We start from the raw sequence: 16,057 nt of genomic DNA, 5'->3' as shown, positions 1-16,057 counted from the left end.
ACTTATCTCGCACTCCTATCATAATGTCCCTCATTCAGGGTAAACCTCTATTCTTGCATTTTTCTATATTCGAGAACTCAATGGGATGTGTTCTGGGTCAGCATGATGAATCTGGGAGAAAAGAAAGGGCCATTTACTACTTGAACAAGAAGTTCACTAATTACGAGGTCAAATATCCTACCATTGAAAATCCCGATGGAAGATGTTGTTATCCAAATTTGACATCGAGTACGTGAGCCAAAAAGCTATAAGGGGAAGTGCCATATCGGATTTCTTACAAGCAGAACTGTTGAAAATTACGAGCCACTAGACTTTGACTTCCCAGACGAAGATTAGCATGGCCTTTGTGCAAGGATGACACACACAAATCGAGAAATGGTCCAAATTTTTTTGCCACTAGATTGGAGAGTATTCTTTTCCCCTCTTTTTTTTAAATTCGATATACTTTTGGGACAAAATGGATTAAGTGAGGGGGGAAAGATAAGCATGTTGTCAAATTTTTCCTTAACTTGTTTGATTGTTTGAAATTGAGTTATTTTGATATTGATGTTTTGGGATCATTGGTTGCTAGTCTTGAAATTCACTTTATACTCTTGTTCCTTTTGGATTGTGATCATGTTTTGATAGAATTTAATTTGCATGATTGGTGATTGGTATAGCTGGTGAATTTTTGTTAAGTATTGATATTTCATGCTTTTGTCGATAGAGATGAACTTGACTCAGTGCATATAAACCTTTCTTGTGAGATTTGAGCCTAACGAGCATACATTTTCTTTCTTGCTCATTGTTTGACTTGTGTGTGCAGGGATAATTAGGATGTTCTAGAACTTGTAATCACAATGCATATCGAGACAATATGTTGAATGTAATGTTTTAATGTGATAGGGGAACCTAGGATAAACCCACTTTTCCCAAAAAGCTACCCATTTACATATCCACTAGTGAATCACATTTGAGACTATTTCTCTTTCTTTGTTTTATACCTCATAATTAAACTCGAAGCCTATCTTTTCCTCTCTTTTCACACCCTTATAGAGATTTGAGATCTTGTATCACTCTTGTTCCATGAAAAAAAATCGTTGTTTCAAAATAGATCGAAAAAAAGGAACAAATTGTTCACTATTTCGAACATCAAAAAAAAAGGAAAAGAAAAATTGATCGTTTCAATTGTCTATCGTATATTCTTTTTCCTTGTTTTATTATGGTTCATGTTAATTCGTGGATTGTTCTTAATTATTTAGATCTCTTGTTTTGATATTTTAAATCTTTCTTTTTGGCCTTTTCCCTACCCTAACCTAAGCCCCGTTACACCTTGTTTAAAGACCCCTTGATTATTGCATTATGTTCATTTTTCATAGTGGAGACTTGATTGGATTCCAAGCCTATGGTAATGTTTTGGTTAGTTTCGGTTTGAGCGATTTCATTCACCCCAAACACTTTGAGATGATATGTGTGAATCTTTGTGAGGTATTGAGTCATGTTTCATTGAAATTGACAATTAATTGGGATGTCTTGATTACTTTAAATTTTCTTAGTTGTGTCTTTGCTTGATTGTAGCTTGAATTCGTCAAATGTCATGGACTTAGTTCAATTGGAAGTTTGAGGAATAAATTGAAATTAAAGATGACAACTTACGATTTTGACATGTTAATTGAGGAATGCTTGAGGACAAACATTGAATAAGTGAGGGGGAATTTGATATGTGCTTAATTTAGTTAATATTTTGCTTAAAATTACTCCTTAATCATTGGTTTTTGTGGCTTATTTGTTCGCTTTAATTCATTTTCTGTACAGGACCTCAGATTCTGGAAATTGCACTAAAAGGAATGCATTCTGCAATTTTTATTATTATTTGGTCACGGTTGGAGACATGGCACGACTCAGGGCATGACACGTTTGAAGTGACAGTTTCTAGAAGATATTTGGAAGCCAATCTAGGCTTATGCACCATACCTGAGATAATTGAAAGGCATCGCCCAAACCAAGACTAGAAATAAAATTCTATACGTTGGATTTAAACATGGTAGAGAATCCAAGATCAAGATCAGAAATTCAAGATTCCATAATCAAGAGTCATCAGGACTGAAAACCAAGGATTGAGGATTTCCCTCCAAATTATTCTTGTTAGAGTCAATGTCAACTTCGTAGTGAAAAAATATTAAACTCGAGCCAATGCAGTTTTCAAGATTGGATTTGAACTTCACAACGAAGGACATCCAATTCAAAGCTTAACTTCACAGCGAAATATTAATCTCAAAGCAATTTAATTTACAAGATTGGATTTCAACTTCACAACGAAGAATATCCAATTCAAAGCTCAACTTCACAACGAATGAGCCACATATGATTTCGACTTCACAATGAAGGATATTGTACCCAAAGATTGACCCAACTTCATGACGAAGGAGTCATATGTAACACAACAATAAAATGCCAGTTTCATACAAGAGTCTTCAGGTCAAATTTCAGCTTCACGATGAAGTATATTAGGCTAGAAGACGATACAAGAGTGACTTTCCAATGCTTTGAGCTCGGTTTCAACTTCATGATGAAGGATATTGTGCTCAGGATTTTTTAGTTCAAAGCTCAACTTCACAACGAAGGAGTCACCTACGATTTCGACTTCACAACGAAGGATATCGTACCCAAATGATTGACCTAACTTCACAACGAAGGAGTCATCTGTAACACAACAATGAAAAACTAGTTTCATACCAAATTCTTCAGGTCAAATTTCAGCTTCACGACGAAGTATATTGGCCTAGAAGACGATACATGAGCGACTTTCCAATGCTTTGAGCCCAGTTTCAGCTTCACGAGGAAGGATATCTTGCTCAGGATTTTTCAGTTCAAAGCTCAACTTCACAATGAAGGAGCTACTCACGATTTTAGCTTCACGAAGAAGGATATCGTGCCCAATGGATCGACTCAATTCCATAGAAAATAAGTCATTTGCAACTAACGAATGAAAATTTGTGTCCTTTTATCTTTATCCTATTTTTCGTTACACGAAAAAGGAAAAAGATGAGCAACTGTAGACATCCATTTTCGTCCGGGGCTTATTTAGTATATATATTAATATTATATGTTATATTTTTATTTTAGTTTAAATAGATGTTAGTATTTCAATTAGGATTTCAGATATTATTTTAAATATTAATTTGTTTTATCTTTGTTTTAGGTATTTTTTGGTTTAAATAGTTTTAAGTATTTTAATTAGGATAAAAGATATTATTTTAGGAATTATCTTTAGTTTGTTTTTAGGAATTTGAAGTCTATGAATACCCTCTCAGGGTAAGCCTAGAAACACACACATCTGAGAATAAAATCTTTTTTTTTCTCTCTAGCTTTCTCTTTATTTTCGTATACTCCTTTATTTTATTTTATTTTTCGTTTTCAACAATTATGCTAAGTATGACTTTGGTCATGCTCAACTAATTTTCTTTTAAGCCGAAGGCTAAATCCCAAACTTGAGAATTAAGGATTTGCTTATTGAAGCATATTCGACTTTCCGAGAACACGTTTAGCAAAATTGCTTGCTAAGAAGAAACTAAGATCGAAACTAGTTATTGTTGAAACAACATAATCTGAGTCGGCAACGAAGAATTGTCCTTGTAAGCAAACATAAATTTTGAAGTAAAGATCTGTTTCAATGATCCGAGGAATTTGAGGCAAAGCTAAAGTCTGAGACTGCTTTCACTATAAGTATCTTTTTATCTCAATCTCTTTAATTATTTATTATTTTCTTTTATTTAATTCTTATCTTTTATTTTAAAAACAACTTTTATAAACCCCTTTTTATCTTTTCTACTATTATTATTTATTTATTATATTTTCCTTTTTATTTTATTTGTTTTATCTTATTTTCCCACTTATTTTTTATCTATTTGTTTTATTTTATTTTTATTTTAATATTTTTTATATTTATTATTTTCTTTTTTGAAATTTAATATTTTCTACATTTATTTTATTTATTTAATATTTTTTTATATAAATTTTTTAAATTAAATATTTCCTTCTTTGATTTATTTTTAAATTTAATTTTTATTTAATATTTCTTTTATTTTATAATCAAATGTTTTAGTTATTTAGAGGTAATCAATCAATTAACAGTAAGTAATTGAATTGAATTTTTACTTTTAATTCAACTTGCAATTTTTTTAATTAAGACAACTGAAAATTAAATTAGTACTGAAAGGACAGTACAAGGGTGCTAATTCTTCCTTAACTGTAACTGACTCCCGAATCCGACATATTTCTGGTAAAACGCAGATCAGGTAATAAGGTGTCCGATTAACCTATTTTTTATGTTTTAAAAAAAATAAATGATCGATGGCGACTCTAACCCATTTATTTAAGACAAAGTCCAATTTCGAATCCACCCGAAAGACGTCCGCACATAGACATAAAAGGTCGAAAGAAAAATTAGCTTTTATTTTTGTTTAATTCTTCCGAAGCTTGTTCTACCAGTAAACCATTATTTAATTAATGAATAAAAACAAGCAGACGATCATTGGATTCTCACGCTCATATCTACAAAAAAGTAAAGAGATAAAATCAAAAAGGATCTGTTGAACACTACTTTAGCCTCTCAACTTTCTCTATATATAATCTCCTCCATTTTTCTGTTTTTCCAAGCAAATTTTATCCAAACTCTCTAGCAAACAATGTATTCACCTTCTACATCATCTCAGTTCTTACAAGATCTTCTTGGAAACTTTCATTCCAGGAAATTACTGCTATATTACAAACAATTAAACCAATCATCATCAAACACGTCTCCTCCTCCTCCTTACCCTCAGAATACCAATTTAGACCAAAATGTTTTCATGATACTTTCGGTCCTCATTTGTGGTATAATTTCCTCATTGGGACTAAACTTGATAATCAGATGTGTGCTAAGGTGCTCGAACAGGGCGGCCTCGGAGTACATCGACAACCCATCAGCTGCAATAGTCGATAGAGGGATCAAGCCGAAAGCACTCAAAACTTTCCCCGTGGTGAATTACTCAGCGCAGATGAATATGCCGGGACTTGACTGGGAATGCGTGATATGCCTGTCGGAGTTTTTGCCCGGCGAGCACCTCCGGTTCCTACCAAAATGCAACCATGGATTCCATGCTCGTTGCATCGATAAGTGGCTTAAATCACACACATCGTGCCCCAAATGCAGGCATTGTCTGCTTGAAACATGCCAAAAAATTATGGGGTGTAATCAAAGTAGCTCGTTGGAGAGCATTGTGAATATTCAACCACTGGAACCTGAAGGTATGGTGCGTGATATTAGGGGGTAAAAGACGATGTGATTCTTTTTTTTTTTTTTTTCCATTTGGTAGAAAGCGCTCGATCCAAAGGTGTTATATTCCATGAGCGAAGCTCATTTTGGAGTTTTAGAGGCACCCGATTGAAAATGTTGACCTCCTTGCTTAAATCTAGCCTCAGCAAACTTTTCTATAATGTTCATAAAAAAATACAATTTTTTTAAAAGTATGGGTTATTATAATATAGTATATGTATATAATATTTCTTAACCATTGACAACACACATCTTGCAGACGCAACAACTTAAACCTAGAACCTCAAAGAAAAACAACACTCCATTTAAACACTAAATTTAGTTCAACAAGTTCATAAAAAAATCAACTCTAATGATAACTTTAGTCTTTTAACATATTTTGTTGTCCATCATGTTTTACTAATAAATCTAATTCAACATGTTAAAAAAAAATCAATGCAATCGACCGGACTCCCAAAAGGAATATGCGATGCCTTGAAAAAGCTTATTCAAAGGTATATTTAGAATAATCATGAGGATTCTGGTGGAATTGCTTTGGTTCAATGGGATACAGTTAAACTATCGGCGGATCAAGGAGGTCTCGGTATATAAGGATATTGGTATGTAAAATAAAGCTTTTTTTATAAAGATTGGAATGCAATTGGTATAAGATGCCAACAAGCTGTGGGTTCGTTTTCTAAAAAATAAATACCGGTGGACGGAGGTTGTTCTGAATAGCATTAATCGGCCAGTGTTGACGAAAACGGGTAAAGAAAACGAAAGAACACGAGAATTTTACGAGGTTCGGCAATGTGCTTACGTCCTCGGTGCCTAGGCGGCGCTAGAAGTTTTATTCAATGATATTTTAGGTCTAGGTTACATCTCTATTTATAATAGAAAACCCTGGTACATAATTACAAAATCAACCCTGTACCGTACCGCGGGGGCTGCGCCCCCACACCCCCAACCCACATAATTCGTAACCCCACAACGAGACTTTTTATGAGCCATACATAACAAATCTCCACCTTGGCGAATATCCTGCCCCTTGGAAACTTCAATGTGGGTTGGGTTACCTTGCTTCTTTAACAACTCGAAACATTCAACAAGTCCAAGCAATGCTTGAACTTGTCTGTCGTAACTGGCTTGGTGAACATATCAGCGGCATTCTCATCAGTATGTACCTTCTGAAACAAAACCTCTCCAGATGCAACCAACTCTCTGATCTTGTGGAACCTTACATCAATATGTTTAGTTCTAGCACGATACACCTGATTCTTAGCCAAGTGAATAGCACTTTGATTATCACAAAGCAACTGAACTCCACCTTGTTGAACACCCAACTCCTTCACTAAACCAGTAAGCCATAAAGCTTCTTTTGCAGCTTCAGCCGCTGCCATGTATTCAGCTTCAGTTGTAGATAGTGCCACGACAGATTGAACAGTAGACTTCCAGCAAATAGGCCCTCCACCAAGAGTAAACACATACCCTGTCGTAGATCTTCTATTATCCAAGTCACCTGCATAATCTGAATCCACATATCCTACAACCAAAGGATTATCCCGCTGACTCCCAAAAACAATTCCATGTCCCACAGTACCCTTTAAGTACCGAAAGATCCACTTGACTGCATCCCAATGTTGCTTACCAGGTTTAGACATGTACTTACAAACTTGACTAACAGCATGAGCTAAATCAGGACGAGTACATACCATCGCATACATCAAGCAGCCAACAGCATTAGAATACGGAACCTTTGCCATATTTTCAGCTTCCTTATCTGTCTTAGGGCACTGTTCTGATGAGAGCTTAAAGTGATTCGCCAATGGAGTGCTAACTGGTTTCGCGCTGCTCATCGCAAACCTTTCTAGCATTTTCTCAACATAACCCCGTTGAGATAGCCGCAGTTTCCTTGAGTCTCTGTCCCTGCAAATTTCCATTCCAAGAATTTCTTTGCAGCACCTAAATCTTTCATATCAAATTCCTGACTCAATAAAGTTTTCAAACCGATAACATCATCCATGTTCTTCGCAGCAATCAACATATCATCAACATACAGTAATAGAAAAATAAAAGAACCATCATCAAGGCTCTTAACATAGACACAACAATCATACTCACATCGGTTGTAGCCAATCTTGATCATATAGGAGTCAAACCGTTTATACCACTGTCTCGGAGACTGTTTCAACCCGTACAAAGATTTCTTCAATCTGCAAACTAAATGCTCGTTTCCAGGTTGAGTGAAACCTTCAGGTTGCCGCATGTAGATCTGCTCCTCTAAATCACCATGCAAAAAAGCAGTTTTAACATCCATCTGCTCTAAATGCAAATCCCAACTAGCCACCAATGCAAGTACTGCTCGGATTGAAGTGTGCCTGACCACAGGAGAAAAGATTTCATCATAATCAACTCCTTTCTGCTGTGAAAAACCCTTCGCTACCAAACGAGCCTTGAACTTCTCCCCCTCTTTTTCTGTTACTACTGGTTTCTTCTTATACACCCATTTGCAACCAATCGGCTTCTTACCCTCAGGAAGGGGAACTAACTCCCATGTGCGATTGTGATTCAAAGACTCCATCTCCTCAACCATGGCTGCCATCCACTTGTCGTTTTCCTGACTAGTAACGGCATCATGAAAAGTAAATGGATCATCACTGCTAACAGTAAGTGCAAAAGATACCAAGTCTTCAAAACCCAATCTGTTCGGAGGCTTTATATTCGTCCGTCTCACCCTGTCTCTGGCGAGACTATAATCCTGCAAATCATCCGTAGTGGAACCACCAGAAGTCGGTTGAGAAGTTTCTGGTTTCTCAACTGGAAACTGCTCGAAATCTACCACTGTCGTGTCTTGCTTCTGCTGCAACATAGACTGTTCATCAAAAACGACATCTCTACTAATCACAACTTTCTTCGCAACTGGATCCCAGAACTTGAATCCTTTGACACCTTTCTTGTAACCCAGAAAAATGCACTCCTTCGATTTTGCATCAAGTTTGGATCTCTCATCAGCAGGTACATGCACATAAGCAGGACAACCAAAAATCCGTAAGTTATCAAAACTAACATCATGACCAGTCCATACCTCTTCTGCAACTTTCCCAGCCAGCGATGCCCTTGGCGATCTGTTGATAAGGTAACACGCCATGTTAACAGCCTCAGCCCAGAAGTGTTTGGGAAGCCCGCATTCAACCGCAAATATCTGGCTCTTTCATTCAACGACCTGTTCATTCGTTCCGCAACACCATTCTGTTGTGGTGTCTTGCGCACTGTAAATGCCTCTGAATCCCATGCTCCTTACAGAATTGTAGGAACTGTGAATCTGTGTACTCCGTACCATTGTCAGACCGCAAACACTTGATTTTTCGTCCTGTTTGGTTTTCTACCTCAGCTTTCCACAGCTTGAACTTCTCAAAAACTTCAGATTTTGTTTCAAAAAATACACCCAAACTTTCCGTGAAAAATCATCAATAAAAGTAACATAGTACCTAGATCCACCCAAAGACGATGTCGTGGAAGGCCCCATACATCAGAATGCACATAATCAAGAATCCCTTGAGTTGTGTGCTTCGCAGTCTTGAAACGGACTTTAGTCTGTTTACCAAGAACACAATACTTGCAAAAATCGAGCTTACAGCTTTTGACACCATGCAACAAGTTTCTCTTGTGTAATTCTGCCATACCACGTTCACTAAGATGAGCAAGGCGCATATGCCACAATTTTGTCGTATCATCACAGGACTCAACAGAGTGAACTCCACCTGCAACGGTACTCCCTAACAATCTGTAGATATTCCCTGCAGTCATCTTGCCTTTCATCACAGTCAATGCTCCTTTAACAATCCGAATGGTTTCCCTATCCTCGTCAGCCTTAGGGATAAAACCATTCTTGTGCAAAGTGCCCAAGGAAATCAAATTCTTCTTCAAGTCTGGGATATGTCGAACACCACTCAACGTCCGAACGGAGCCATCGTGCATCTTAATTCTGACATCACCAATACCAACAATATTGCAACATCGATCATCACCCAAATAAACCGAACCAGAATTAACCGGCCTGTATGTCGAAAACCATTCCCTATTTGGCGTGATGTGATAAGAACATCCAGAATCAAGAATCCAAGCATCCGTCAATTGTGTCGTTGAAATAGAAAGCATATCACCCTCACTGCAATCAGAAGTATCATCCTCGACCACGTTCACAGACTTGGATGAGCCATCACGCTTCTCATCGGTCTGCTTTTTCAACTTCGGACAGTCTCGCTTCATATGTCCCGCCTCCTTGCACTTGTAACAGTGAATCGTCTTCTTATCCCTGGATTTGGATCTGGAATTCCGCTTCCCGGACCCTGCCTTCTCTGGCTTCCGTCCACGATCTCGATTACCCTTGACATATAAGCTATCGGCTTGAGAGCTTTCCCCTGCATTCTGCTTCCGCTGGTTGTGAGCCAACAAGGCTGCAGTAATCTCCTCAACGTTGATAGTCTCTTTCCCATATGTAAGAGTAGTCACCATGTGTTCGTAAGAGGAAGGCAACGAACACAACAGAATCATCGCTCTGTCTTCATCCTCAATTTTCACATCAAGCCGAGCCAGATCAGAAATGATTTGATTGAAGACATTCACGTGTTGCGCCAAATCGTGATCGTCCTGCATCTTCAGCCCATACAGCCGCTGCTTCAGATACAGTTTTGTCGTTAAGGATTTGGACATAAACTGACTTTCCAACTTCCTCCAAATTTCGTCTGGAGACGATAGATGCATGACGTGATACATGACCTCGTCCGCCAAGCATAATCGTATGATTCCTGCCGCTCGCTGCTGCAATTCTTCCCAATCTTCCTCATCCATCGACGCCGGCTTTGTAGGTCGCAAAGCCTTCAAGATCCCTTGCTGCGCCAATAGATCCTTCACCCTCGTTTGCCATAATCCGAAGTTACCCTGACCATCGAATTTCGCGACTTCGAATTTTGCTCCTGACATCTGATACCAATTGTTGACGAAAACGGGTAAAGAAAATGAAAGAACACGAGAATTTTACGAGGTTCGGCAATGTGCTTACGTCCTCGGTGCCTAGGCGGCGCTAGAAGTTTTATTCAATGATATTTTAGGTCTAGGTTACATCTCTATTTATAATAGAAAACCCTGGTACATAATTACAAAATCAACCCTGTACCGTACCGCGGGGGCTGCGCCCCCACACCCCCAACCCACATAATTCGTAACCCCACAACGAGACTTTTTATGAGCCATACATAACAGCCAGGTTGCTTTAGATTGTGGAAAGGGCTGGTATGTGTTTGGAATGATATAAAACGAAGTGTTTTTTGGAATGTTAGAGATGGCTAACAAACAGACTTTTGGTACGATACTTGGCTTGATGGATTCGACCCCCTAGCAGATCACAGTTTGTCCAGCACGTTTCCTACTCCGCTGACCGTGAGCTCTTTGGTTATGGGATCAGGTGAGTGGAACTAGTGTATCTTGTATTCCTTGGTACCTGAGCATGTCTGTCTTCGCATAGATGTAGTTTGCTCTCCCCATTCGGCTTTGGGCAGCGATAGACCACGCTGGACGTGGACTTCAACTCACGATTTTAATGTAAAATCAGCTTACAGTAATCTTTCAGAGGTCCTAAACCAGGAGGATAGCAGTAAGTGGAGATTGGTTTGGAGTCTACAAGTGCCTTAGCGGGTTAAAATCTTTTTCTGGCTTGCACTTCATGGGAAATTGTTAACCGATGAGGAATGATTTCGTAGGCATTTGGCCCCGTCTACTACCTGTCGGTTATGTAATGGTGAGGATGAAAGCATGGTTCATGTTCTTCAAAAATGCACAGGTATTCGTGCTTTTGGAATCATGTAATTGCTGCAGATAAAATGGATGACTTTATGAATATGCCTAATGAATCTGGGCTGCTTGCTAATGTTAATGGGGAGAATGAGTTCCCGATGAACCATCAAAGTTGGGGTATCCTTTTCCCTATCCTCTGCTGGAAGATATGGCAAAGAAGGTGCAATTTTGTATTTCAACCGAATTATGTTGACCGTGAGGACATACTGGTGCAATGACAGCGATTGGTGAATGAGTTCATTAATAGCAAGGATGCTCAACCGGGGCACAACATTGAGAGGCGTCATCAAGATAAATGGCAAAAACCAGCGTTAAATTGGGTGAAGTTCAATACAGATGAAGCCGTTGGGGGACCTGGGAAGATGGCGGTTGCCGGTGGGGTGGGGAGCTTTGCGTGATGCTAATGGTTATTGGGTATTCTGTTTTTGCCGAAGCCTTGGCATATGTTTAGTTCTAAATGAGGAGTTATGGGCCATCCATGATGCATTATGTTATGCTTGGAACCTTGGAAATAGGAAAATCGAAGCTGAAACTGACTGTGCGGAAGCAATGAGAGTGATCAATCGCCATGGTGGAAGAGATGGTAATACCATAGGTGTCCTTATTCATGAGATGCTAAACAGGAACTAGGAAACGAGAATTCGTCAAATCGGACGTGAAGCTAATAACGTGGCGGATAAGCTTGTCGGGATGTCTAGAGGCTATCTGGTGGGAACAACTACCTATTGTACTCCACCGAGGGAGGTGCTTATGCTAGTTGATATGGAAAAGGCACGATAGTCAAGTTTTTTCATGCTGTATTACCCAAAAAAAAAATCATGTTCAATAATTTTCAAGTGTTTTCATATACATACACAGAACATTGAATATATAAAGCTAAAAGTAATTATTAGTGCGCAAGAGTAGTTAGAAATGGCAGATAAGAAAGGCACAAACGGGCAAACGAAAAGGGAAAGCAAAGACAAATCGGGAGCACTCAACTTTTAACGATATTGTGGAGACTCCATTTGTACTCTGTCTATACTCTCCGACAGCAAAACAAAGGCTCCGAAAGTAAAATGCCAAAAACATTCGCTATATTTAATAAATTAAGTTATCTCATATTTTAATATATTAATTTGATAAGATTTGTTGATGTATAAAAGGTGAAAAGATGGCTTATACAAGTAAAAACAATAAGTTTATATTGGGAGTCAGGTCGAGTGTTAGAGTGGGTTCAAAGAGTGTCTCTCTAAGTAGAGAAATCGACAGAGCTCACCGAAATGGAAGCCCTCCGAAGTGGCAGAGGTTATAACACTTGTCCCTTTGATTGGCGAGCATTATACAATAACACGATCCATACCGGTTGAGTAGGGGGCCGTGTTTGGTTTCATATGTGAACCTTCTTAGTCTTGGTCATTTTTTTTCGAGGTCGTTTTGAGGTGGTTGAATATGTTGAGTCTTTGAAGAGTTCATCGTGTGGTTAGAGTCATAATTGATCTTTTGGACTAAATACTAGTTTCATCACCATATTTATGCTAGTTTCATGTTGTTGAGTATTCTTTGAATTGTTTATTTGTTTGATGATACATATTATATTAGAGTTCTTGTATGTATGTGAATCTATGTTTTGCTAATCTATTAATGATTATGATATTTTTGTATGTTCTATGCCTAATATTTTCCCCCAACTTATCTGCCGGTTTCATTTATTGCACTCTTTATGTCATACTATTTTTTTTCAGCTTATCAGTTTTTTCTCCTTTCAAATGATATGCATAGTGTGAATTGAACTATATTCAGAGAATTTAGACCTCGATTTTGCAAAAATGTAATAAATTTAATTTCTTTATTTCTACTTTGGAACTGTGTTATGAGATTCCAAACTCGTTATCGGAAATGAAATTATTTTTCATATGTAATTTATTTTAGGTTTCTTCACTGGTTAGTGTGGTCTTTAAAATTCGACTACAATATTTAGATGAGTCTAAAGAATTATAATGATTATTTAAAGGTTTTTTTATATTTGTTTGGTTTTTTAATTTTAAAAAATAAAAAAATAAAAATTTTATAAAAATAATCTCAATTATAATTTTAAAAATATTTTATAATTCTTTAAAATTTTCTACTATTTATTTCAGATTTTTTTTGGTCATGTGACTTTTATAAGAGTGTCATGTCACATAAAAATTGAAATAGATGAAAGTAAAAAATATAAAAAATGTTAGATATATGTAATATGAAAAATCGTTAAGGTGTCTAAATTAAATAAATGTCATATTTTAAGAGTTATTTTAGAGTGAAGTTTTTTTTTTTCAATTTATAGACTTTATTTCTAAAAGAAAATTGTTGATCACAAAAGTACTTCCAAGTTTAAGATACTATACATTTTTTTTGACTAAGCTATGGTGATTATAAAGTAGTATATGCTATAAATATTCTCAACCATTTGACATTGATCACTCAATCACCCTTGTATAGTCGTTGGTGCTCGAATATGTGACCTTTAGGAACAACAACGATTCCTTTAAATACTGTAGAAAGTTGGTTCGTGCTTAAGATACTGTACATGCATGATATCAAAAGCAGGTTTCTTGCTTTTATCCTATTCAATTGGTGTTCCTTGTATATGGCACCCTTCTCTATAATGCCTTGAAACTTAGCTTCTAATGTGAAGGTTTAATTATAAAAAGGAAACTAGAACCAATGTTTTCCAAGGCAGTAACTTCTTTAACTCGTTGATCAAGCAATTCTCCAACACCTGAAAACAAAAGAGCACCTAGTAAAACTAATGCCCATATAAACTAGAGTTGTTTACGTTTAGCATATAGGACTGGAAAATGGTTTTTATTAGACTCGACTGTTGACAAGCACTTTGCCTAAAAAATTTATTTCAATCAAATCTGTTGATGTGACAAGTGAATTATATCGACTGTGAACGATTCACTCTTTTTGATTTGGGTGGAGAATTGTAATCGATGGTCGGTTGATGATTGACTGATAGTATCGGTGATACCAAATAGAGGAGTTGCAGGGATTATCCTCCATACTAGAAGAAGTCCCTTCTTTCGCTTGTTATTGAGGTTTATACACTGACTCTTTTTACATACTTATGTTAGATCTAGAGTTATGATTACTATGTATAGGTCAACATAGTGTATAAATGCAGCCATCGGTTAACAGATTTATAATATTCTTAAAATGGTAGAGTGACGAAAGAAAATTTGATATGAGGAAATCTCTAGCTAATGCCATTCTCGCACAAACATTTCAAATAATTGGTTTTTGTCTTCCCCTCCAACTTTAGCACATCAGAGGAAATGGATTCACTTAGTGGTACATCTAATATGGAACAAAAACAAGTGCCTACCTTTAACATTACCCTATCCTTGATCTCTCAGCTGTACATGAAAATATAAACATAATAGAAAAGTATAATAAAAGTTACAGAAGAGTTCCCACTTTTTTTAATCCAAAATATATAATATTTCTCTTTTTGTAAAGTTGCTTTACATTTTATACACATGGTTCTCATGTATTGGCAGCAGGCTTGCAGTATCCTTGATAGATTCAGATCATCCTTATTTAACCCTTTATTGCTTTTCATCAAGTACCAAATTGACAATTAAAAATGGCACCAGTGGTTTCGAAAGATCTCGCAGAAGATCCGGCTCTAGCCGTAGCCACAAGTAAAAATCTGAATAATTTATTTCAGTTGTTTTCCATTGCGCGAAGGACATTACACTACATCAAAACTGTTCTACAACGGCGTTTTTAGTGGCGTTTTGAGAGTAAACGCCACTAACTTTTAATATATAACAGTGTTTCCCTTCCAAACGCCACAAAATGACAACTTTAGCAGCGTATGTATATAAGATTAATCTATAGTGACATTTTTTCAACAAACGCCGCAACACAGTAGTACTTTAGCAGCGTTGTTAGACAAACGGCGCAATAGGTTTCATATATAGTGGCGTTTTTTAACAAACGCCGCAATGAGTAAATTTATTTTTTTTCATCCCATATGACCAAAATATGATAGACTTAAAATAAAAGTGACATTTGGTGAATAACAACATTTTTAGCGGCTTTTTTTTGATCAAATGCTGCAAAAGACTCTTATGTTACTGGCGTTTTTATACAAACACCGCTAAATACTTAGACTTCGTGTCATTTGTTTACAAACGCCGCTATAGACTCGTACTTTAGTGTCATTTGGTTTAAAAATGCCGCTATAGAATTCTACTTTAGTGGTTTTTTTTAAAACGCTACAATAGTCCTGTACTTTAGTGGCATTTGTATAATAAACGACGCAATAATCATGTAATTTAGTGGCATTTTTTTAATAAACGCTGCAATAGTCATGTATATAAGTGGTGTTTTTATTATAAAAGTCGCGATATTCCAATCCATTAACCCATCGGGTTCCAAATCCCTAATTTGGAAATAGCCAAATCATTATTTGAAATAACATCTACTCTTTCTCACCAGCGAGGATTCAAGTCGGCAACACTCATCTTCTCAGGTAATCAAATCTTCGCTTTTTTTTTAATTTCCAAATTTATGCTTCATTGTTTTATCCCCTTTCAAAGCTTAATCCTAATCAAGGGTTCACTTTGTTCCCCCCTCTTTTGAAATTACTTTGGGTATTATTTCCTAATCAAGGGTATTATTTCCTAATCAAGGGTTTACTTTAGGCATTTTTAGCGGCGTTTTCTGATTGAACACAACAAAAGACTCTTACTTTAGTAACGTTTGTGTAAAAACGCCGCTAAAAACTCAGACTTTCGTGGCATTTGTACACAAACACCATTAGAGAGTTGTATTGTAGTGGCGTTTTTATACAAACGCCACTATAGACTTGTACTTTAGTGGCATTTGTACACAAACACCATTAGAGAGTTGTATTGTAGTGCTATAATTTAATGGCGTTTTTGTAATAAACACTAT

General features: G+C 36.8%; 1 protein-coding gene and 1 pseudogene across 1 annotated transcript; both read left to right on the top strand.

Annotated features, from left to right (window-relative positions):
- Nucleotides 1–322: 322 nt before the first annotated feature.
- LOC120199995 lies at nucleotides 323–390 on the top strand (annotated as a pseudogene).
- Nucleotides 391–4,667: 4,277 nt separating this feature from the next.
- LOC120199968 (RING-H2 finger protein ATL78-like) lies at nucleotides 4,668–5,327 on the top strand. Its single transcript, XM_039200920.1, has one exon. It carries the CDS (start codon nucleotides 4,668–4,670, stop codon nucleotides 5,292–5,294), a length of 627 nt encoding a protein of 208 aa, XP_039056851.1. The 3' UTR covers nucleotides 5,295–5,327.
- Nucleotides 5,328–16,057: the final 10,730 nt, after the last annotated feature.

The sequence above is a fragment of the Hibiscus syriacus genome, unplaced genomic scaffold (genome assembly GCF_006381635.1).
Source record: "Hibiscus syriacus cultivar Baekdansim isolate YM2019G1 unplaced genomic scaffold, ASM638163v2 tig00005856_pilon, whole genome shotgun sequence".
NCBI classification, from domain to species: domain Eukaryota; kingdom Viridiplantae; phylum Streptophyta; class Magnoliopsida; order Malvales; family Malvaceae; genus Hibiscus; species Hibiscus syriacus.
This window is presented reverse-complemented; position numbering and strand designations above follow the sequence as displayed.

Coding starts and splice junctions, on each gene's coding strand:
- LOC120199968 (XM_039200920.1), top strand. CDS start 4,668: ATGTATTCACCTTCTACATCATCTCAGTTCTTACAAGATCTTCTTGGA.